The 25,060-nt window shown below is 40.8% G+C and overlaps 3 protein-coding genes across 5 annotated transcripts in view; 1 reads left to right on the top strand and 2 right to left on the bottom strand.

The window, feature by feature from the left end:
• Window positions 1–4,716: 4,716 nt before the first annotated feature.
• On the top strand, window positions 4,717–11,515 carry LOC117546006. Of its 3 annotated transcripts, XM_034216092.1 has the most exons (5): window positions 5,742–7,376; window positions 7,506–8,580; window positions 8,716–8,871; window positions 9,117–9,209; window positions 10,516–11,515. In XM_034216092.1, the coding sequence occupies exons 2-5, from the start codon at window positions 8,479–8,481 to the stop codon at window positions 10,822–10,824; spliced, it is 660 nt and encodes a 219-aa protein (XP_034071983.1). In that variant the 5' UTR covers window positions 5,742–7,376; window positions 7,506–8,478; the 3' UTR covers window positions 10,825–11,515. The 3 variants fall into 3 exon arrangements, with proteins under 3 accessions (XP_034071990.1, XP_034071977.1, XP_034071983.1); XM_034216099.1 differs by lacking the exons at window positions 5,742–7,376; window positions 7,506–8,580 and adding an exon at window positions 4,717–4,746; XM_034216086.1 differs by lacking the exons at window positions 8,716–8,871; window positions 9,117–9,209; window positions 10,516–11,515 and having other exon boundaries at window positions 5,736–7,376; window positions 7,506–8,347.
• A 4,584-nt stretch (window positions 11,516–16,099) lies between these two features.
• Window positions 16,100–18,449, bottom strand: mc2r (melanocortin 2 receptor). The gene is made up of 2 exons (XM_034216107.1): window positions 17,562–18,449; window positions 16,100–16,888 (listed from the first exon to the last, which is right to left on the bottom strand). Exons 1-2 carry the CDS (start codon window positions 17,912–17,914, stop codon window positions 16,330–16,332), a joined length of 912 nt encoding a protein of 303 aa, XP_034071998.1. The 5' UTR covers window positions 17,915–18,449; the 3' UTR covers window positions 16,100–16,329.
• A 1,050-nt stretch (window positions 18,450–19,499) lies between these two features.
• Window positions 19,500–25,060, bottom strand: part of LOC117546105 (zinc finger MYM-type protein 1-like) — a 35,997-nt gene continuing 30,436 nt past the window's right edge. Inside the window, exons 3-5 of the mRNA XM_034216200.1 lie at window positions 20,342–20,413; window positions 20,025–20,274; window positions 19,500–19,579 (exon numbers count right to left, since the gene is read on the bottom strand). Of these exons, the coding sequence (XP_034072091.1) occupies window positions 19,500–19,579; window positions 20,025–20,274; window positions 20,342–20,413 (402 nt within the window). The remainder of the gene's footprint in view (window positions 19,580–20,024; window positions 20,275–20,341; window positions 20,414–25,060) is intronic.

Consider the following 25,060-nt stretch of genomic DNA (forward strand, 5'->3'; position numbering starts at 1 on the left):
GAGGACCAGAAACACATTAAAAATATAATAAAATGTGGAGACTTTGGGATATTTATCTCCCATTCTTTTACTTTTGGGCATTTTACAGACCAACACATCATCACTCCCAGGTCGGCCTATGTTGACGTTATGTCAAGTAAGTCCCCTGTCGGCTTTTTCCAACGCAAGGGGGGGGGCCTTAGCGTCCATTTTCAACGCAAGGGGGGGGCCCTTAGCGTCCATTTTCAGCTTTCCGGGATGTCCATATGCTTCTATGGACGCTCATGGAAGCACGGCGTTCGTTTGTGTCGACTGCCCTTAAAGGCAATGTGAGCGTTCATTCTCATTGGATAACGGAGAATTGTACACCCGGAAGTAAGTATTCCCCTTACTGTCGATTGATTTTACAGTGATATCTGCACTACTCATCGACTAAAAAACACCAGATTATCCTTGTTAATTACACAACATTGATTGGTTTAAATTGTGTGCAATGCTTTTGTATTTTTCCCCTTCGATTCGGAGAAACAAATGTTTTTTCGGAGTAAAGGATGGCAGAAGACACTACACTACCCAGAATCCCCAGCTATCGTTTGGACTACCCCGTGATAGTCCTCAAGCTCTGTGATTGGAGAGTGTGCTCCGAGGGTTACGCCGAGCCTCGAACAGCACTTGAAATGGGATGGAATCACGGCAGACTGTCCAAAACTGGATTTGAACGGGTCCACCGCGTCCCCCCCTCCCCCACCCCGTCCCCAGAACTACACATGCTGGCTATTCTGTTTCGCAACATGTTTTCTATCTATGGCACGTCTATACTGGGAGTTGTAGTTTTAAAAGACGTTTTCGTATTTCCCATAATAAGAAGTTGCCAGTATTAAACTGTGTACATCCCTGGAGGTTTAGGGGGTAGGAAACACTCACATTTAAAACATATAATTAATAAATGGGTGAAAATTGCTTGTGCCCATAATGGGCAGCATTAATATATATACACACATGCCAGCTAAGGTCAGAAGAGCTTTATTTAACAGCTGGTCTTATGTTTGTGACCCCTGTTGTTAATTGTTAACATTACATTACATTACATTACATTAATTGATAAGCCTGAAACATGCACTTGTCAAGGTTCAGAGGCACATTTTGCAAATATGGCAGTATAGCCATCGATCAGCTTAAGATAAGATATACTTTATTGATCTCAAGTTGGAACATTTGCGTTACATCAGCATGTGTAACAGTTAAATATGCAGTGGTGTTTATTTGTAAATCATTTAGTATAATCACACAAATTCTGTGTTTTATATTCAACAATTCTGTGTTCTTTATTTATTGATTGTTCAATACCGGAGATTAAATATCTACATACATCTTATAAGAGTATAATACATTATGTATAATATCAGTTAAAAATAAATGCTTCAACATATAGTTAACATTGCTGGAGGTATGCACACATATTGATAGATGTCTTGTAATGCACTATTGAGGAACCTGCGTCCCAAGTTTGTCATTCAATGCATAACTACACCATAGTTGTGTAGGCCTATATGATATGTCAATAAACCTTAGAAAATCATGAAATCTTGAAAGGGATGTGCAAAATAGTCATTATATACAGTCTTTAATGAACTATTAGTAGAGAATAACGGGTAATTAATATACTTTATAGGGATCCTATTAATATCTAATAATAAAAATAATGAAATTCAATAACATGCTTTAACCACTAGGTGTCCCTTTATATCAGCTCTGCACCGTTATGGTGTAAATACAGCCTATCTACCAATTGGATCAAATATAAAAGTCAGCCGAATTAGTGTTGATACTGCAAGGAGACGTATTGTGTGAAAAGAAATGTAAGATGTTGTTTAATGGCTGATATATTTATGATCCACGTCACGTTTTCAGTTCCTCATGTTTGTCTAGAAGTCTTCTCATCAGGGCTCTATAAATACAGAACTACGGCAGATATGTCATATTGAATGCAGCCGAACCGTGTATTACAATGCCGGTATGTGATGACTTTCAAAGAGAAAAGCAAGCACACTCGGAATAAAGTATTATTTTATTTTTAAAAAAGTTTTCGGTCTGTTTCCGGTATTTGTTAATGACGATGTGCTGTGAGATGTGAGACTGGAATTGCACAGGGGAAAATCACGTATCTTTAGATACGGATTTTGTTAAACTAATATGTTTTCGCTGTGGACCAACACTATACATTGACGGGGAAGGGGGTAGCAATACAGATAACACCATTAAACAGTTACACAACATAACATAAATAATATCGATAGCAGCGTCCCTAGCAACCACCTTGGTAATAATGAAAACGTTATGGACGCAATTTCCTGAAGTAATCTTCGTAATAACTAGTAAACTAAAGATCATGTGCATCCACTGCACACATAATCTGAAATAACAACTCATATTTCTCGCATCAAATGACATCAAAACGCATTTTAATGGCCAAAGTAACTTTAAAATAGGCATTTTCCACCGAGAATAAAACGAAGTTCGGCCATGTTTTTTTTTTCTGCAGGGAGAAATTTGAAGATCACATGACATAGACGCCAGCAAATTTCAGAGGTGTTTTTGTAGAAATACTTCCCAAGTTGTGGACCAACGTAGTTATTACACGTTTAGATGTGAGACTGGGTTGATATATCTGAACAACAAAGTGGTCAAAAATCATTTTATTCATTTATTGGAAACATTTTCATGATCGTTTTTTTCGTTTATACATTTTAAGAATGGCGTTTATTTTTTTTGAGGATGAGTTCTTATTTAATTTTATTTATTTGGCTCTACAAATGATACAAATGTATATGTCAGTAAATGTGTGCTAACAGAGGAGGGGGTGTTTGTGAAAACAACGGGGACAGAGCTGCTGTCAGACGATCAGCTGTGCGGCGTCATCAAACGGACGTCGCTTCACGTGACGCTCCGGAGGAAAGGACGTCCCATTGCTCTTAAAACTAATTTCCCTGCTTCTCGTGGTTTCCTTGCGTCTCTCCATGCTTCCCTGGTGGAAGGGACTAGTCACAGGGAAACGACGCAAGTGAGGGACGCAAGGATTCCATTTAATCGACCTGAGATGCAGCCCCAGTCTTCTCTACAACTAATCAGCAGCTGATCGGTATCTGCCTGTGCACCTGAGTCTGACGGCTGATTGGATCCTCTCACCCTCAGCTGGCCTATCAGCAGCCAGGGCCGACCATACACTCAAAAAAACGATTCAAGCCCTTCTTAGACTTGACACATTAATAATTGTTTCACTTTACTTAAATATTTTTATTTAAGAAATAAACCTAAGTATAGTTCATTAGTGTAACACAAATTACATTAATCAATTCACTTATTAAATGTATTTAAGACAGAGCAACTCAAAATGAATTGTTTTCATTTGGGACCGCCCCTTTGCACATCACCTTTGCGCATGCACAAGATCCGTTCTGTCATTTGCCGCCTTTTGTCTAACACTGACGGTGTGAAACTGACGGTGGAAAGTCTATTATTTGGTAAGTATTTGTTTTTTCTAGTAGTTTAGAATGTTCCCTGTTTCCAAGTAGGCCTAATGCCTTTTCATTATATCGACAAGAATATTTGAAACCACCGTGTTATATTTTGCTCCGTTTTTAGTTGGGTCTAAACAGCAAGCTAGCTAGCTTGCTAGATATGGTTAGCATTGAATACTGGATAGTAGAGATCATTAGATTATATTAAATTAGATGTCACGTTATTGTCATTGAACACAGTACACCGAAATTCAGTTTAAATTCAACCAAAAAATGCAAAGAGTAATTCAAGTGCACGAGGTAAAGCTAGCTAGCTGGATAACTGGTTTGTTAGCTAGCTTGCTAGATACGGTTAGCATTGAATACTGGATAATGGAGATCATTAGATTATATTACATTCGATTTAACGTTATTGTCATTGAACACAGTACACCGAAATTCAGTTTAAATTCAACCAAAAAATGCAAAGAGTAATTCAAGTGCACGAGGTAAAGCAGCAAGCTAGCTAGCTGGATAACTGGTTTGTTAGCTAGCTTGCTAGATACGGTTAGCATTGAATACTGGATAATGGAGATCATTAGATTATATTACATTCGATTTAACGTTATTGTCATTGAACACAGTACACCGAAATTCAGTTTAAATTCAACCAAAAAATGCAAAGAGTAAGCGCCGCCATTTTCTATCATAAAGCTCAGCAGGTCTGTCCATCTCTCTCCTGGCCTTAGTGCAGGCAGAGGAGGACAGGCGGAGCCACTCGTTTCTGTAGGAGTTCAGTTGAGTTTAGTTTTTTACTGCCAAATATTTAATATAAATAATGAGATAATATATATATGTGAATCTTGTATGGGTTACCTCACTCACAAGCAGGCACCCAGAGTTGTGCAGAAACGTAGGCCTGCTTTATAAAACATGTCTACTAGACTCTTAATTTTAAAGTGTGATCTGTTATCATTTTTTTTTTGGGTTGTGCAATCTTAGGCAATTATGTGTTGTCTGTGAAAATTCAAATATATAAGCATTTTAATCACACCTCTAATATATTTATGTTGTCTTTTGCAGTTTGATCAGCATTAACAAGCATCTTGGGGCAACCTCTTATTTATGGTAAGTACACGGCTACTTTCACATTACTTGCATAAGCTGATCTGTGACATTGTCAGTTGTTCAGTGTCAATTGCTAATTCTCTTTTTTCTCTTTTTCAGGTTATGCATGTGGCAAACACTGCAGTTTGGAACTAGCTAGCAGGTATTTGTTGTTAAAACATTTCCGGCAGACACATGCACATTTAAGGGGCAGTTGTCGCTATCCATGTCCATATACTGATTGCCCATGTTCGTTTGACACATGGAGTAAACTTTTAAATCACACATACAAAACTCATGCTAAACAGCTAACACCAAAGCCAGTAGAATTACCTACATTTAAGTGTCATGTGTGCTCACGTAGAGACTTAACAGAAAAAGATTTCTTCCAACATATTAATGGACATCTCAGGCATAATGAAACTGTACCATGTATGTTTCTAGGATGCACATTTAAAACTAACATTTACAGTACATTCAACACACACAAAAATAGGAAACACAGACAACATTCACTTAAAGACTTTATAGCCAATGTTGTCAGTACAAGTGGTGAGTTGGATCAGTCACACAGTTCTGCAGTTGGTCCAACGGAGTCTGTCGATATAGACCAGGAATATGAAACACTAAGTTGTGGTGATGCTTCAGAAATACACCTTCCAAATTTAATCGAAGAAAAAATTGCATGCATTTTATTGAAGTTGGAAAATATTGTTCACATTCCAAAGACAGTTATTGATGAAGTCCTTTCTGAACTTCACTACATATTAAGTACATCATCTTTGCCTGTCACTAGAGCTATTGTTTCTGATGTATTACAGAGCCATAAACTACAGGTTGAAGATTCAGTAGTTGGTGAGCTTTCCACTGCTCTATGCAATTCTAGTCCATTGGCCACAGCTATTGCAAAGGATGGCCCTCTTGCTACAGCATATAAACGTACACAGTACTATACATCTCATTTTGGTGTTTTAGAGCCGGTTGAGTACATACTAGATGCCCAGAGGAATAGGACATTTCAATATATCCCTCTGTTAAAGTCTTTGCAACATTTGCTCTCTCATAAAGGTGTCCTTGAACATATTGAAACGCAACAGCGGCTATTGGCTGTTCCCCAAGAGTACAGAACTGTAAGAGATGGTGAGTACTATAAACAGAATTCGTTTTTTTCTGATGAAGGTTTGAGAATCTCTGTAAATCTTTATGTTGATGATTTTGAGATTTGTAACCCTCTTGGGACATCTCGAAAGACACACAAACTTTGTGGTGTATATTGGGTTTTGGGTAATTTGCCACCAGGTTCCCATTCAACACTAAACTCAATCTATTTAGCTGTTCTATGCAAATCTGATGATGTTAAGACCTATGGCTATGGAAAAGTGTTGGAGCCTCTCTTGCAAGACTTAAGCATATTAGAACAGCACGGTGTATTTATATCTCAGCTTGGTCAGTTTGTTAAAGGTTCTGTCCAGTGTGTTATAGCTGACAATCTTGGAGCCCATGGGCTCGGGGGATTTGTTGAGAGTTTTTCAGCTGGGTCAGTATGCAGGTTTTGTATTGGAGTCAAATCAGATTTTCAGACTAAGGATGTCCAGTCAGGTGCTTTCCAACTGAGAACAAGAGACATCCATGATGTTCATGTCCAGTCTGCTCAGGAGAATGCAACTATTTGCTGTGGTGTAAAAAAGCAGTGTGTTTTAACAGAGCACCTTTCCCATTTTCATGTAACTACTGGTTATCCTCCTGACATTGTGCACGACCTTTTTGAAGGTGTTGTACCAGTTGAACTGGCTCGTTGTATGAGTTTGTTGATCTCCAAAAAATACTTCACTTTTGAAAGGCTCAACACATTGATTCAGACATTTCCGTACAAATGGGGGGACAGAACCAATCGCCCCCATGCCATACCACGCTCTTTCACATCTAGAAACACAATAGGTGGCAATGCGCATGAAAACTGGACCTTAATAAGACTGCTTCCCTTTGTGATTGGGCACATTTTACCAGAAGATGAACCAGCGTGGCAGCTAATTCTAGATCTTAAGGACATAGTTGAGTTGGTTGTGGCCCCTGTTCACACAGATGAGACCATTGCTTATCTTGAAGCCAAGATCTATGATCATAGGCAGCGCTATCTTGAACTCTTTCCACATGTAAAGCTCTTACCAAAACATCACTTTTTAGAGCACTATCCGCAAATGATTCGTTGCTTCGGGCCTCTAATTGTACTGTGGACAATGAGATTTGAGGCTAAACATAGCTTCTTCAAGCAGGTTGCTCGTCACACCAATTGCTTTAAGAACATACCTCGTTCACTAGCTACTAAACACCAGTTCATGCTTGCCTATCACACACATTCCTCCAGTGTCAAGAAGTCATCCTTGGAGGTCACACATGTCTCAATCCTGCCTGTTGATGTCCTTAATGAGGGAGTCGTGTCTACACTGAAACAAAGTTTCCCAGATGTGACTGAGGTTCATATGGCAAACAATGTGTCTAGCTTGGGTATACGTTACTGCGAGGGGATGATTATTGTACACGGATCTGCAGATGGACTGCCTAAATTCCATGAGATCATTAAACTTTGCATTGTTAAGGAGAAGTTGTGTTTTCTGGTAAAAGACGCATGTGCTTGGTACAGAGAGCATTATGGTGCTTTTGAGCTGTCTGCCTCGCCCAATACAGAGGTTGCCGTTATTGAGCTTGCTGACTTGGTAGACCCCTATCCCCTTGTTGACTACATGGTTGGGAGTTTGCGCATGGTAATGTTGAAAAGATTCATCATTGTTAAAGGTGAGTATCATTTTAAACCTAAATAGTCTGAGCTCTGGATAGCAGGCTCTGACAAAAACTGTAAAACCATTTTTATGTTCATCTTTGATATAATCCTAATGTGTTTCTTTCACCTTGTTTCTGCTCTAGATTAAAAGGTGTTCCATAATGGCAGGTCGGGCGCTTCTGCGCATCATCTTTGCCGACCAGTCTGACTCTAGAAAACTGACCCTGGATTCGGGAATCCCAGCAACAGTTGAAGAACTGCACACATTTGTCAAGACATCTCTTCAATTGAAAGAGGACTTCCGTCTGCAATACATGGATGTTGACTTTAACGAGTTCATGAATCTTACATCAGTGTCTGAAATTCAGGATAAAAGCACACTGAAAGTAATTTACTCTCCTATATTGTCAAATATTGAGCCCTCCATCACTTTGTACACAGTTGACTCATTTGATAAGACCTCAATTACTGGAAGCTCAGAGCCTCTAATCCCTGAATCATCAATAGCCTCATGCTGCAGTGATGATATGGTGTATACGTCAACCCCGCATCCATCCCCTGAAGCTCAGGCCTCACAATTGTTATCCTGGCCCACAGTTTTTGTGGTTCCTAAGCTCACCTACGAGGCTGAATTTGAGCTTCATCTAAAGAATGCAGAGTTTGAGACAACTGGTACATACTTCCAGCCTGGCCTAAAGCTGAAAGGAGTCATTCTTGATGGCCTAGCCCAAGAAATGATCAAATTCACAAAATATCCGAAAGACTATCAGTGTGAAGAGGTAGCTGCAGCGTTGACGAGGGCCCACCCTTGTTTGGGGCAGCTAGGATCCAAGACAGGATTTGGGGGGTGGAAACAGTCTCTTAAGTACAAAATGCAAAACTATCGTACAAAGCTTGGCCGTCTTGGACATCCTGAAATCCTTGTGAACTCCTTAAAGCACAAGAAAACAGGCCAAGGCAAAGCTGCAGCAAACATAAAAAAAACCAAGAAAAGCTGAAGTAAACTACATTCCTCTGCACCCAAAAGGCGAAACCACAGAAAGCTTGGAGAACGAGAGAATTGCCTTATTGTCAGAACTGAAAAAGCGTGACAATGAAGTGGTGATAAAAGCAAAAATGGAAAAAACCTTCTCCCACAGACGCCTTGAGATTGTGGAGCAAAGGCCTTTGATAGGGGACTTCAAATGCAGATGGCCTGCTCTGTTTCAGCAGAGTGAAGTAAGTACATATTTGTATTTGTTGACAGTCTTTTATTATTGTCTTTTGTGATTCATGTCTACATCCTTGCATGGTTGTGATTCTAATAAACAAGTAACAATTGGTTGTATTGTGCTTGTTAATAATATTTTTAAGGTGAATGCGGAGTTTTTGAGGATCACAACATCACCACTTCAATCAAAGTTCATGTGGCAGCTGGACCACTTCTCAGACAAGCTCTTGAAGATCTTCAAGACCAAAGGAGGAGTGAAGGGGCACAAAATCAAGGAAGCCCTTGCAATATCAGATTCGGTTAGTATAAATGCAGAGAACCTCGTTTTTCACTGTATTGTTTTTGTCCATGATCATATGAACACATTTAAGAAATTGTCTGCTTTTATAGTGTTTTTAAGGCAATAGCTTATTGTGGAAATGTAGGTGTAAGGAGTCCTGCTTAGGGACACACACGACAGATACAGCCCTCTACGTTGTAAACTACCTGCTCTGTTGCACATGCATTGTGCTTAATTGTCTTTGATTTATCGCCCCTGCTTTAGTTTGAAAACATCCACATCAAGAGGGGGTGCATCCTGCGAAGCATCGCGATCTACCTCAACGAGGATCCAGACTCTTTTTTTAAGGAGTATCAGGTATGTTTATCACAATATGTTTTCAATGTATTGGTTAACAGTGTTACCCACAATTATAACCACCATTACTTACATTTATAATAAGAAAATTCTATGGCACACAACCCTATCCCTGCTTACATCTAAATATCTTATCACATATCATAAATACATGCAGAAATAAATAAATCTATACATTAATATAGGAATGAATATATGTAAGAATGAATAAATACAGAAATAAAAAAATAATAATAAATAGATACAGAAGTAATTTCATCGGGCAAGTGTTAAAATAAATATAGAAAAAAGTGAATTAATACATTTATACAGATATAAATACATCTATAAATTAACATAGGAATACAATTGATAAATACAAATGTGAATTAAAACATGAATATATCTGGAAATAAATACAAATAATAAATGAATGCTGAAATAAATATTTACATTTATATATAAATACATCTATAAATGAATAAATAAATATGGACATGAATACATATGTAAGAACTTATAAATAATTGAATAAATACATAAATAAAATAATAAATAAATGCTGAAATATATTAATCAATAGATTCATGTTTAAAAAGGTATGTGAATGCAGCAATTACTAAATTGTTAAAGGAATAATTACATAATCACATAACAAGGAAATAAATTATTAAAGAATAAATAATCAAATACATATCGAAATAAGTAGGTAAATGCATAATTAACTACAGGAATAACAACAAATTACATTATTAAGTAGGGATGTAAACAAATAATACCTGAATTAATAAATAAGATAACGTTGATAATCAAACAGAACATACAGGAATATATCTTTATAACTTATTTATGTAAACATTTTCTTACAAGCTTAATTTAGTTCTGTGTTGGAGGTCCTAACCTTCTCTGGTATCACTCGGACATTTTTGTCCAAATTGGTAATTTTTCACATCAGATTTGGCTATAATGATTTTGTGTTTTTTCTAGATACTTTTTGGAATTTCAATTTTTCTAATCGGTCTCGAATACACTGTACAAATTACCCTAATTGTCCATTTAAAAAATGTTCCCACACTTCCCAAAAAGTGTGGGGGAAAAATATTTAAATATAATATTTGTATCATATCATTTTATCATTCAAGTTTTTGAAAGTGGACATTTTTATCCTGAGTGGCCAAATAGGGTAGTACATTTGAGTGATACCAGAGGGTTAGTCTAAAACTGTTTTGATCAATTAGGAGAGCCACATAAGTAAATCTGCTTCTATAAAATGTAGTAATTCAGGTTTTAGTTAACACATGTGTTGTATGCTTGTGTCTTTGTTCAGGCCTCTGCCTCTGAAGATGCCAAGAGGGACATGGCAAACACAGTCATGGGCATATACACACTTCAAAGAGATGTGGATGGGCAGCCAGAGGACGTGGGAATTGTCATCGAAGGCAATATAGTCATGGACAACTTGGGCAGCGTGATTGTGGGGTTTGTCATGCTATTGGGACTTATTTATGCCCTGGATTTGAGCTTTCCAGACAACCTCAAACACACCTTCGAGTTCATGCAGAAGGTAGTGATGAATCTGGATGGGCACAAGCTGAATGGTAAAATCGAAAGTCTGAAGATCAAGTTGTTCGATTGAAATGTGAAAAAGAAGTGACTCATGAGTTCATTGTTGTCATTTTATTCACGAGTTTCCTAGTCAGAGCAGATTGAGCCGTTATATCAATCATTTGTTCTGTGCTTTTCTGTATTTGTTTCAACACACTGTAACACTATTTCCATATGTTGGTGTTTGCAGTGCACTCTTTATGTTATGTGTTATTGTCCTGTTAGAAGAGCAGTGCATACCCCTGTTATATTGTATTCATTGTATTTGGCAAAGGGAGATTTGTAAGTTAATTATAGGAGTTCCATTTCTCTGCCATTTTAAAAATGGTATTATCTTTCAGAAATGTTTTTCATCTTTCAGTGTGAATTCATTCATTTTAAAAAGACTGTATTGAATGGAGGATTGTTTTGAATAATGTGAATTTAAAAATAAAAAAAACTAAACCATGTTTTCTATCATGTGTAACACATTTTTATTAAATTATATTTAACCTCATTATTTCATTTTCAATTAATTAAATAGGATTTAGGTGGACTAGCATTATTTAAATTCATAAAGGTAATGTTATCATTTTACTTAAACTCTATTTGAAAAATTTGAGTTGGACTAACTCATTTACATTATACTGCATGGATGCCATTAGTTTGAGTTTGTGCCACATATATTTATTGGATGGAAAACCTGCCAACAATAAAATTGAGTTAATCCAATGAGTTATTTCTTTGAGTGTATAGGAGGCACCCAAGAAGCTTTCTCCCTCTCTCTCACCCTGGGCCTGTTGCTGACTGAGGAGCCTGAATTTGACTCTTGTTAGAAACTGATACTACTTTGTTTTTTCTGACCTTTGTGAATGTGTGTGTGTTGAGAGGTGGAGGAGTTAGGTAAGTCTGGGGTACCCTGTACATTTCTCATCACGTAGGTAACTAATGTTAGACACACTAGGTTAGCGGATTGTTAGTTAGTGAGGGTTTTTGTTTGAGTTTTGGTTTCAGAGGATAGATGTAGAGACAGGCCTGGTTTTGTTATACTTATTTATTTAGTTAGGCACAATCTCCTTTGTCTCCTCCTCCTCCTCCTCCTCCTCCTCCTCCTCCTCCTCCTCCTCCTCCTCCTCCTCCCGTTTCAAGTGGGTCGCAGATGTGTGAGTGAAGAAAATATATATCTTTTTAAATAAATATTTTCTTTTTTCTTTTTTTGGGGGGGGAAAAAAAGTTAAACTTTTATTTTGAAGGCCCGATTTTCTAACGCTGTGCATGCAGTAGGCGTTGAACTGGAAGTATCGGAGACCATGAACGGTTTTGAAAACTTCTGTCACGTAGTGATCATCTTCTCAATAAAACATCTTTGCTGATGAGTCTTCTGGCCAATCAGAATCAAGATTGTTGCCGGAAGTCCCCACGGAGAATAACTTAGCGGTAGAACTATTCTTTATACATCCATGGGTACAACTTCAGATACAAATGAACACATAATGAAATATGACCCCCGGTTTGATGATTGACAGGTCACAGAACAATGGGGGCTATCTACCCTTACCCACAATTTAAAGTAATTCACACAGACTCTTTGCTCTTCTCTCTGTGAGGAGCAGCAAGTTCAGCTGTCAGGACAAAGTGAAAAACAAACAATGGCATAAAATATTATGAATATGTCGGGTAGTAATATATTTATTTATTTTCTTCTCAGAGTGTACCAGAATGGGTAGTTTATATGTTAGTATTTCAAAAAATCTCCTGGGGGAGAATCCCCCCAGACCCCCCTTGTGGGGTTGGGTTTTCAGCATGTGGGCCTTTTTATGTTATATAGTTCAGCTTTGATTCCATCATCTCATTAAACCTTATTTAAAAGCATACTTTAGTTCTGTGAAGGGATATATGCACTGTACTTCACTTTAATTAATAATGTATGCTGAAAAGAGTATATTTTACTGTACGATTTGTTGTTGAATAGATTTGAGTGGTTCAAAATTTCGGGTCGCGATCTATTGACTAAGGAAAAAGTGGGTCCCGAGGCCTGACCAGTTGAGAACCACTTAGTCCCCTTAGTGGGGACGTAACAATCACACACATTTAAATAAAGTTCACCATATAACTCACTTCAATTCAGTTTTTTACCATAATAATTGTTGTGTTTCCGAAGAGGTAGTCACCCTATAATCTACAGTGTATCCTAGGCGTTTTCTTCCCTTCCCACTTTGTTTTCTTTGCTGTATTCTAAACGGTGGTTGTTCAGTGTTGAAGCATTCATTAGCTAACAATGACATTATTACCATTTGAAATAGAAGATATTTATTGTTCTATTAATATAAAGGGAGGTCAGTTACTCTTTAAAACAGCTGGTAGTTATGGGTACTTTTTACTTAAAGGTCCCGTGTCATGGCCATTTCCACTGATCATAATTCCATTGTTGAGGTCTACTAGAATAGATTTACATTGTTCAATTTTCCAAACTCACATTGGTTTCGCATACAGCATCTCTGTAAAGTATGTGTATTCAGCAGTATTCACTCTCTCCACTAAACGGCTCGTTGCAGCTCTTGCCCCCCCCTCCCTGTGAGCCCAGTGTGCTCCGATTGGTCGGGACGTTGTGAATCGCGCTGAGCTCCGTGGAGGTGTTATTTCGTTGTTTAGCGATACACAGCGAAACACAGCCAAACTCATCCTGAGCACACACAAAGTCACAGCCGAAGTAAAAACAATAAGTGTGGCTTGATATTGAGTAAGAAAAAGGTTGATAAACGCTGTGAGAATGGGTCTGCAGAGAGAATGGGTCTGCAGAGAGAATGGGTCTGCAGAGAGAATGGGTCTGCAGAGAGAATGGGTCTGCAGAGAGAACGGGTCTGCAGAGAGAATGGGTCTGCAGTGAGAATGGGTCTGCAGAGAGAATGGGTCTGCAGAGAGAACGGGTCTGCAGAGAGAATGGGTCTGCAGAGAGAATGGGTTTGCAGAGAGAACGGGTCTGCAGAGAGAACGGGTCTGCAGAGAGAACGGGTCTGCAGAGAGAACGGGTCTGCAGAGAGAACGGGTCTGCAGAGAGAACGGGTCTGCAGTGAGAACGGGTCTGCGGAGAGAACGGGTCTGCGGAGAGAACGGGTCTGCGGAGAGAACGGGTCTGCGGAGAGAACGGGTCCTGCGGAGAGAACGGGTCTGCGGAGAGAACGGGTCTGCGGAGAGAGAACGGGTCTGCGGAGAGAACGGGTCTGCGGAGAGAACGGGTCTGCGGAGAGAACGGGTCTGCTGAGAGAACGGGTCGGGTCTGCGGAGAGAACGGGTCTGCGGAGAGAACGGGTCTGCGGAGAGAACGGGTCTGCGGAGAGAACGGGTCTGCGGAGAGAACGGGTCTGCGGAGAGAACGGGTCTGCGGAGAGAAGGGGTCTGCGGAGAGAATGGGTCTGCGGAGAGAATGGGTCTGCGGAGAGAATGGGTCTGCGGAGAGAATGGGTCTGCGGAGAGAATGGGTCAGCAGAGAGAATGGGTCTGCAGAGAGAATGGGTCTGCAGAGAGAATGGGTCTGCAGAGAGAACGGGTCTGCAGAGAGAATTTTGCCGCGATCCCAACTGTCTGTTATCAGCCTGCAGCCAGGGAGGAGAAATCAGCAGAGCTGCTTGCACTGAGTGTGTATGTGTGTGTGTGTGAGGAAGTCCGTGGATTGGTCAATTTGGACCAATCAGCGGGGTCTTAACGTAACGGCTCCACGGATTGGTCCATTTCGTTCCGGGGACGACATGACATCATGATGTACCCAGAAGAATCAAATGGACAGTGACGTATCTCCAACGAGGCGTTTTGGGGAGGTATTTTCTGTGTTAGAGTTTTACTCGCTACATGGTGTACTTTGAGGGTTGTGACTCTGCACACCGTTTACATGCATAAAAACCTTCATAACAACAAGGGGACGGGTAATAACCGGAAAAGCATGACATGTCACCTTTAAGTACATTTCGAAGCCCATACTTCTTTACTTTTACTTGAGTATAGAAGTTTAGTCAGTACTTCTACTTTTACCAGAGTATTTTTAAACACACAAGTATCTGTACTTCTACTTGAGTAAAGGATGTGTGTACTTTTGCCATCTCTGCCTTCAGCTAAGCGCTGGTGACTTGATGTCACAGTGATGTAGTTTGTTTATAGTCATATGTGAGCTTTTTTCTTCTGGTTTGCATTTTCGCTACAAAAATCATCAAGTGGTGTTGTTGGTGGAAATTTCTCTGATGAATATCATGTGGAAATAACATAAACGTCCTCTTAGTTTCTGCAATATGCCAAAATAGAAGGGAAAAATTCCATTGCTTTATGTCGAGGGAGTTTCAAATGCTAACTTTTGGGTCGGCCTACAAAAATAATTCATCACTGCACCACTATTTAGGCTACCAAAGACAGATCCCACAGATTAGGGTGAAAACACAAAAAAGAGCATTGTCTGCAAAATATACGCCTAAGTATGAATTTATCTTCATTATTGAATTGTTTTGTTTGTGCTTTTGGTTCATTCTAGGCAGGTACCGTTGTCTTTGGCTCATTACTTTGATTTCATATATTTATCAATATGTTGGTAGATAAATACAATGATTACAAAAACAAACCTGAGGCCCTTCAACATAGATTGCTAGCATAATGTTCCGTCTTTGAACAGCAATACATTATGGAATGTCACATCTATTGTTTTATATCTAAGTGTATTAGATATAATCTAGGAGTATTTCAACAGAATTTATATTTGCACGGTGATTCGAGTAGTTACATTACAATTTTGTGTAGTTAACTTATAAACTATTTTGGAGCATAACAAATTGTAGGCCTACTTATCTTTTTACCATTCCTTCTATATGTCAATTGTTTGTTGTCCCTAAATAAATAATAATTAATGACCTGTGAACAAGGCATTTTGTTATAAACTCGTTTATTTTATTTAACCCTTAGATGCATAAGTGGGTCTTTGGACCCGGTGAGGTGGTTTTCTTAGAGTATCTTTGTAATTACATTTTTGTATCATTTCATATTCCAGCTATTACTCAAAAAACATGTTTTGGATATCATGCCATTCAAATTTTAAATTTAAATTTTAAGAAATTATCAAAAATTGTCAAAAATGACCCGCATGCACTTTCTATGGAATTTCGTTTTTTTTTCAAAATATAATTTTTTTTTCAAAATGTAATTTAATATAAAATATTTCTAGTGTGAACCAAAATATAATACTAAATATTATACAAGTGATTTTTCTTAATCAAAATGACAAAAATGGCATAAAAAAACATATATTATTCTAATACGGGTCCTTTTTGACCCACTTAAGAGTGTAGGGTCCAGTCACTCGTGCATCTAAGGGTTCTTTAGTTAGCCGAACTTCATTTGTCTAGGGTAGCTTTGCTGTAGTTCAACTTCTTCCTGTGTGAATACATGTTGGTGGCTTGCAAAGCTATGCCCTCAAATAGCTTTCGCAACACTGAATATATGCAACAAATGAATTTAGAGCAGTGTGCACGTAAAGAGCAACTGCGCTTTTGGATAAACAAAAGGTGCCAATAGATGTTCTCTATGATCGCTGCTTACAGTCTGAACTGAGCAGCATCTTTCTGAAGGTGTGTCTGAGCTCGGCGCTGCGGAAGGCGTAGATGGCCGGGTCGATGGCGGCGTGGCTCATCATCAGCACCATGTGCAGCTCGAACAGGGAGCGGTAACACTCACAGTACGGGTTCATGGGGCACACCATGATGAGAATGAGGTGGAGGAAAAACGGCGTCCAACACACAACGAACGCCCCAAACAGGATGGTCAGAGTCAGGGCCCCTCTCATGCTGCTGCCCCTCCACCGCTGGCGGCCAAACTTCCCCCCACTGCTGCTGGGCAGGGCAGCAATCTTTCCGGCATGGATGCGTGCCATCATGAACATGTAGAAGTAGAGGAAGCAGATAATTGCCAAGGAGACGACAAAGAAGGCAACAAAGCAGATCATGATGAACTTGGATTGGAAGAACCCCACCATGAGCACGGCTGACACCCCGCATGTTATCCAGATTACCCCCAAGATAGCCTTTGTGCGCCGCATAGTCATGATGTTGTGGTATCGCAGAGCATGGAAGATCGTGATGTAGCTGGAAAGAAAAACAAGTGATTCTATTATATGCTCAGTTAAGATTTTGGCCTTGTGTTACACTTGTGCTGTACACTGCATAAATAATGTGTATAAGGTCCAACTGAAATCTCATTAAGCTTGTTGTCAAAATCTATGCCTCACCGGCAAACTGGAGAGACACATTTAGCAACTATGGATAATTTGATGAATGAATTTCATGCATGTTTAGAGTCACTTCATATTTGTATACCATACTCGCATGATCTGAAATGAGTGGCTGTGTGGAAGGTGTAACATATTGTAAACCAGGTACTACTAGAAAGTGACACTTACAGTCCTTCTGGTAAAGCGTGCATGCAATATTGCAGTGGGCTTTAAATGAGCTCTGGATCTATGAGGCAGAGCCCTGAGGAAAGTTCAGACTTTCACCAAATTCTCCCCAGAGTCCTAGTTAGTGAGGCCTGATGAATTTAAATATGAGCAGAGGATAATTGGTTGTAGGGTCCACAGTCCACAGAGAAGCTAAAGAGCACAGCAGTAAAATGGAACTAAACTGCTTTGCAACGGGATTCTGGTGTATTAGTGGGGTGGAATAAATGTATACCATCACAGATGCAAGTCCACCCCTCATTCTTTGAAGCATATGGTTTAAAAATGCTGGAAACGTGCAAATCAAAGCCATTCATACATACCGGTCCACAGCAATAGCCAGGAAACTGCTAATGGAGCCAACGAAGGACATACACAGCAAGGAGTCCATCACATCATCCAGTTTCATCTCAGAGGAACCTTTCTTCTCCAGCTGGCCCACGTTGGCAAACACAATCATCAGGGTCTCCCAGGTCTTAGTGAGGCTGGCCATGGTGTTGAAGGCTGCCAGGCTGCAGATGAAGCAGAACATGGGGGAGTGGAGGTTCCTGTTGAGTATGACGGACACCACAACCAGCAGATTCTCAGCCAGGCTCACCACACCGATGGTGAAGAAGAGAGGGACAGGAACCTTCACGTCGGGGCAGTCCGTCTGATTCACTGTGGTGGTGCTCATAGTTAGCCAAGATAGTTATCTGTCCATATTAGAAAGAGAACCATTGCAAGAAAAATGTTAACATGTCATGTTTATTCTTATCTAAGTGTTGGACTAGATTACACTGCAGCTAATTATATATTGTGTCAGTCATAGCCTTGGCTTTTACAGTATCTTGTTTTTTAAATCCTGCCGTTCTCTTCTACTCCATGCTTAGTGTATGTTCTGTGAGAAGCAATGACTAGAGATTCAATCTGAACCAAAGTGGTTGTTTTCTCAGCTGATACAACGTGCTTCTTACTCCGCTGGGTTATCACACACGTGGCAATGGTTGCAGCGAGCTTCGAACTGCAGCTGGTTTATCCATTTTGACAATTTTCACATAGGCCTCCTGAATGTGCTATTTTTAGTGGGTGGTTTTGGCACAGCTCAGTCATCATGTAAAGCCATGTGGTCACAATTGCCTTTCTTTGGCTTTTTACACAGGGGACGTGTAATCAATGTCTTTCTGTAGGTGTTTTTGTTTAGATGGTGAATGTTTTCCAGGGCTTACAGTCACACAGTCAATAATTGACCAAGTGGTGAAACCAGATTGCAGGACAGTGGTTCTCGATGCAGGCCTTTTTAACCGTGCCACTCACATCCTGTGTACTTTCTCTTGAAGCTTGTAAGAAGGTTTTCCTGATGCATCTCCTGTGGAATGAAACATTTCAAAACTCAGTTAAATCCACAGGTTATACTCCTGCCCCTGTTAATGTGGGACTTGCCTTCCTATGCTTCACATAATACGTTAGGTATGAACTACAGATCATTCTTGCTATCACATCAACTGCAATGCTAAATATCATCACATGTTACAATGATTACACTCACAGACTAACAAGGAAAAAACACTACTGGAGTTGTTGTCTACCTGTATTTGCTCTAATGAGTAGTGTTACCTTTAATCCATCTGACTATGATCTGGATCTGTTTTGTTTCTTTGTAAGCTCAAAGAAACAAAAAACAGATTGTCATGAACTTAGTGTTTGCATTACATTTTTTCCTTTGAAATTCTTAATTCACATAACTAATAGTGTTATTTTAAGACATAAAACCTTGGCGTGCATTTAAATGATGTAGCGTATCAGCCTGGGATCAATCGATCTCATTTTTAGCTGTTGTTTGTTGCTTTTAATTCATCAGCACCTGCTAAGCTAACTGTCCCAGCCTGAAGCGCATGATGCTGTGCGTTATTGTTTGGGGTCAGGCAATGACAACATGACTCATAATAATTGTATCCTTCCTGAGCATTAAAACAAAAATAGTAGTTGGTCAAATATAACCTCTCTTTAGCCTCCTTGGCTCTCCCTAGGCACACAGCATGACAGCCTTCAGTGGCATATTTTCAGCTCGATGCGCTAAATAAAAATGTCAATGCAGTTGTTCAGAGAGTGACAAGTTGTCGTTTCTGAACTGCAGGAAGCCATGCTTGTTGTCTCACACATTACATGCTGGAACATGATTTTACAGAGAATCTTTCCTCAACTCAAAACATGTTTAGTTTCTCCAGTGTAGTGTCTGTGTCCCCTTTCCTTTATCAATTAGGGAATAGCATTCAAAATGGCTAAGGAAGGTGGTCAAACTGAACGTCTTCTGCAGGTCCTTCTGGAGTGTTTTCTGCCAGAGGCTTTTGATTTTCTAGAACTGAGTTCACAATCAAAAAAAGACTGAAGAGTGGAGAGTATTTTCTCATTGAACCAGCATCAGTGAGGGGAGGAAGTTGTATCTCACACAGGCTCCGCCCTCTACTGGATTCTATGGGTACTACTCTCAACCATGCTATGCGAGCATTCACCTACTGAGTTGCATAAACGTAGCTGGCCAATCGGGGCGAGCCTACCTGAATGCACGCGCAGCACACAGGCTACGCCTCCTGACTGTCATATGTTTCTCTTCAGTGAGCAGGACAAGACCTGACAGAGGAAAGTAAAACGTTTGAAAGAAGAAGAAAGAAGTTATCATACCTTCATGGAGTCACCACTAATAGAGACCCGGGCCTGTCCTTCGTGCCCTGGCTTAATAGTGGGCGCCGATCCCCACCATCTCTGCTTTGATTGTTTGGGGGACCAGGATATGGCCGAGGCGGTGCCATTCACGTTCGCCATTCCAGCGGGGCGAATGGCTCCGTTTGCCGGGGAGGAGGATGACGAGGACTTCTCGTTGTCGGGCACTTCCGGGTCCGTCATCCATGGAAGTCCACCGCCCATGGAAGTCCACTGCCCAGGTCTGTCCGCCAGGACTTCCCCCTGGTGATGACCATGGCGGCGGAGCGTGGCAGCCATCTGCTCCCACAGGCAGCAGGCTGAGAACCTCTGCCCCGCTGCCACGTGACAGGGCGGCTGCAAATAAACACGGGTGTGTTGGGCGTCTCACTGATTGCTCTTCCGCAAGATGCCCCCACCTCACCGGATCAGCAGCATCGGCCAAATGAATATCCTGGTCCACGGTGTAGCCGCCGCTGCTTGCCGTGTGATGTCCCTGGCCACAGTGGGATCACGCAGCATGGCACTTTAAAAAAAAAAAAAAAAAAAAAAAAAAAAGACTGATGAGATCATGCGAGAGGGGCCACGGGGCGTTCAAGGACCTCCGCAGAAAATCGGCCCTTTTATTGTCGGTTCCCCATAAGCCAATCTTCCTTTCATGGAAGGTTTGGCGGAGGAGACGGCCACCAGAGAGTACCACCGCTTCTTAGCTGCGGCTCCACAGCTGCTTGCATGTCCCCTAAAACACAGTTTTATGGGGAATGGAAGCTCAGCTGTGTACTGACAGAGTGAATGGACAGGACAGTGAGACTGGGCTACTCACTCCAGTTCTGCAGCGTCCCTCCTCCATTCAGGGGTGTAAGAGAGGCAAATATATCATCCTAGGAGGAGATAGGTTTCCTTTCAAAAGAAATTCAGGCCCTGTTCCAAGAACAGTGGGTTACGTATTGTAACCCTAGTTCTAGAGTGATGTGTGTGAGAAAAATGCATTCAATAGAAACGATTGCATTAATCCCAGAGTAAGAGTCATCTCTTTCCACATTTCCCCATAAATGTCTCGTTGAAATCGGCAGGATCCGTTTCATACGATGTTAATTGGGCACCCATTATGAGACACAATTCCCCACTCACCGCCCCAGTAAAGGAGGCAGCCAGTGGGCTGTGAGTGTGATAAACCGCAGGAAGTGCTGTCAAAGCGCTGTGCGGGTGCAGGGACATTATGGCTGGCGTGTTGTTGTCAGAAAACACACCTCGCCTAGTGTAATAGCTCCGATTGATGCATTTCACCGTCTGTGTGAAGAGGACATTATTGCGGCTTTCACACCAGCGCTTTTCCCTTTCAAGCTCCGAGCGGGAGCTTTTCTGGTTCAGCTCTGGTTACCCTTTTCTGCTCCCGCTCTGTTCACACCGCCCAGAGCTGCCGCTGCTGCGTCATGACGTCACCGTTTACGTGCCTGCTTCATAAAATCCAAACCGCGCGGAAATCCCTCACATCGACAACAACAACAATGGCCGATTGTATTGAAGCGCTGTTCGCTTTGGTTATCCTCTTACGAAACAAAATGGAAGGCATCGGACGACTTTACAAGGGACGACTTTACTTGGAACTTTACAAACATCACATGCGAAATGCAAGACTTCTTTGTGGTCTTCAGCATCTACTTCAACGAGATGCCCCTGCCCCCGCCTCGACGTAAGAGAGACGTAAGCGACGAAGCTCTTGCCTCTAGACCGACAATTTTTTGGAGCTGGAAGTGAACCGGATTCCGGAGTTAAGAGGCGGCGCCTCTGTGGTGTGAACAGGAAAAACCGGTACTTTTCAGGCTCCAGCTCCGAGCCGGAGCTGAAAACGCGTTGGTGTGAAAGGGGCATATGACGGGGCTCGCGGGCCCCCGAGAGCATGTTGCGGTGCGTTCAAGGACCTCAGTAGAAAATCGGCCCTTTCTGTGTCAGCCCCCCATGGGCCAATCTTCCTTTTATGGAAGGTTTGGTGGCGGAGTGGGCCACCAGAGAGTGCTACAGCTTCTTAGCTGCGACTCCACAGCTTTCCTATGCCGCTCGCTGAAGAGGGTGTAGGATGACAGTCAGGAGGCGTAGCCGGCTTATATACTGTGGGCCTGCGCGCGCATTCAGGTAGGCTCGCCCCGATTGGCCGGCTACGTTTATGCAACTCAGTAGGTGAATGCTCGCATAGCATGGTTGAGAGGAGTACCCAGAGAGTCCAGTAGAGGGCTCCGTCTGTGCTTATATAACTAGGGTTACAATACGTAACTCCCCGTTTCAGGGTCATGGTGCTGTGCGTTCTCTCACTGTTCACTTCACTGGCTGTGATAAAATATGATATTATATTCCTCAGCTTCTACTGCACTTTCACTAAAGAAAGGTCCGCCACACGTTCCATTCACTGCTTAGACTTTGTTTAGAAGAAAAACGACCACTCATACATATTGTTCACAGTCTCTCTGGGTTTTATTGACAACATAGTGACAGCTAAATTATCTCCTCTGGTGGCTCTGGTGTGTGTGTGTGTGTGTGTGTGTGTGTGTGTGTGTGTGTGTGTGTGTGTGTGTGTGGTGTGTGTGTGTGTGTGTGTGTGTGTGTGTGTGTTGTGTGTGTGTGTGTGTGTGTGTGTGTGTGTGTTGTGTGTGTGTGGTGTGTGTGTGTGGTGTGTGTGTGTGTGTGTGTGTGTGTGTGTGTGTGTGTGTGTGTGTGTGTGTGTGTGTGTGTGTGAGATCGATTCACACCCAGGTCAACACTCTGATGTCATCAAACATAAGGTCAGATAAACCCTTGGGGTAAATTGGCAGGTTATTGATTAATAATAAAATGATATTGATTCCCTGCAGCAGGACATAAATGATTCCCATGATGATCATCATCCTCTGTTTACTGATTGCTGGCAGTTAACATGGGAAGAAATCTGGAAACATTTAAAATATATATATATTTATACACATGCAAGTATATGCTCCATCCATGAACTGAACTTATTTGCATCACCTCACTTCAAACCTGTCTTCTATCACCGTCTGCGTGTTTTATACACACACTTTTTCTCAGATAAAAAAAAACACTAATGCATTAAACGCCCCCTGCAAACAATACATACACATACACATACATTACAGACATACAATAGTTTTTGACAACTAACGCAAACTTCACAATGCTGTGCAGAACTGAGAGCATTTGGGACAATGGAATCAGGTTTGTTTCATAAAGATAAAGCAACACTTTCTTAGAATCAAGCAAAACTAAGAGTTTAAGAGAACAAAAAACCGAGTCAAGCTAAATAGATTTAATTTCAAAAATAAAACTATAAGTTGCAAACAAATCATTTGTGTATCATGTAAACTATATGTATTTTTTTATTGTTTTAACATTGGCTACTCAGTGTTTGAGTGACAGCCCACTACACCACAGATCGTACAGTGCAACTCATGCAACAAACTCCGGAGTCCACTCGGCCACGTTAGTGTTGGTGCACTGTACAATCGCCGGAGGACTAGGCTGTCACTCAAAAACTGAGTATGCACCCCTGAAAGTCCCGCCCACCTGGGATGTTTGTGCCAGAATCGAAAAAACAAAAAATGAGAGAGCAAAAGTCTGATCATTGAAAAAGAAGGAAAGAGAACTGCAAACAAAAAGATATGTTAAAACAAAGAAAAAATACTTATAGTTTACATCAGGGCTATTCAATTACACATTCAGCTGGGCCAGACATTCAGCAGCCTGTAAAAAGCGGGTAATGACACATTTTAAACCAACACATATTACTGCGATGAAAAACATGCCATTTGTATTAATTGTTCATCTAACAAAGGTATGTCAAAAAGTGCATAAACACACAACAAATTAGCATTAATTTAACAGAATCTGAGGCATCTTAAAGTGCATAAAAAAAACAAGTGCACAGTTGTAGCATTATAATTGTTTGCTTTAGAAGTCAAATATTCAGGGTTTTTTTTTTAACCAGGCACATCACGAAGTGCATTTAACTGAATACAATAATAGCAGTCTTAATAAATGTCCTCACATACAAAATAAAATTGGATAGCTACTTATGACACATGCACATCAAAAAGTGCATTAACAAACAGTTAAAGAGCTCCAATGTAACACAAAGAGGTAGTACTGTAACAATACTATTTTTTCACTTTTCAAGTAATAACAAAAAAATCATACGTTTTGGTCTAATTTGACCTGACACATTACAAAGTGCATTTAAATACAAAAAGGACTGTCAAACCCTTCAGTGCACAAACCCATAACAAGGGATAAGGGTAACTAACATACTGTATGAATGAATACTACACGTCTACTCGCTGACTTTCTCAATGGGAGAAGTGACATTTTTAGTTTTGAACAAGAGCAGTGATTTTTGGCTCATAGGATGTCAATGCAATCCTAAGACATTGGTGAAGAGTGCCGTCAGTCAGGGAGCAGCGAGTGCTACTTTTGATTGAGTTAATGTGTGAAAAGATTGACTCACATGCATGTGTATGTTGATCCAAACATACTGAGCACACAGATCGCTACTTTCTGAATGAAGGGAACTGCTGTTTGTTGACGTCACTCCAAAACTTTGCGCTGCTCTTGTGCCATGGTTACGGATGAATGCATGTCAATAATTCCAGTATAAATGTCCCCTCGTCGATGGAGGGGACCACTTCCTTTGCTCTGGTTGATACGTCCCCCTCTAAGCGTCTTTGAGTTGTGAAAAGCGCTATATAAATAAAATGCATTATTATTATTATTATTATTATTATTGCAACAGTGAAGGGGTCTCTGGCAAAGCCCATCACCTCTGTGGGCAGAGCAAGTCCATCCACCGGCAACGTTCTCTTTCAACCTCGCAATGAAATCTGTCATCACATCCGTGATTTGTGCCGGGGATGTGATGTGTTTGCGGAGCGTCGGAAAATGTAGCATCCGACCTGTACTCAAGTCGGTCGCGAAAAGGTCCAGCTTGACTTGGGCAATGACTCGCGCATCTGCTCCACAAGATCAATGACCGATTTGTCTTTGTTTACGCTTCAGAGTTGAGAGAGACATGTTTTGGAGTTGCCATCATAGGACCACCGTTACTAGCACCACTAGATGCACTTTCAAAAAACGTGCTGCGTTGTGGTTTGGTGGTTTC

This window comes from Gymnodraco acuticeps, unplaced genomic scaffold (assembly GCF_902827175.1).
Source record: "Gymnodraco acuticeps unplaced genomic scaffold, fGymAcu1.1, whole genome shotgun sequence".
NCBI lineage: Eukaryota > Metazoa > Chordata > Actinopteri > Perciformes > Bathydraconidae > Gymnodraco > Gymnodraco acuticeps.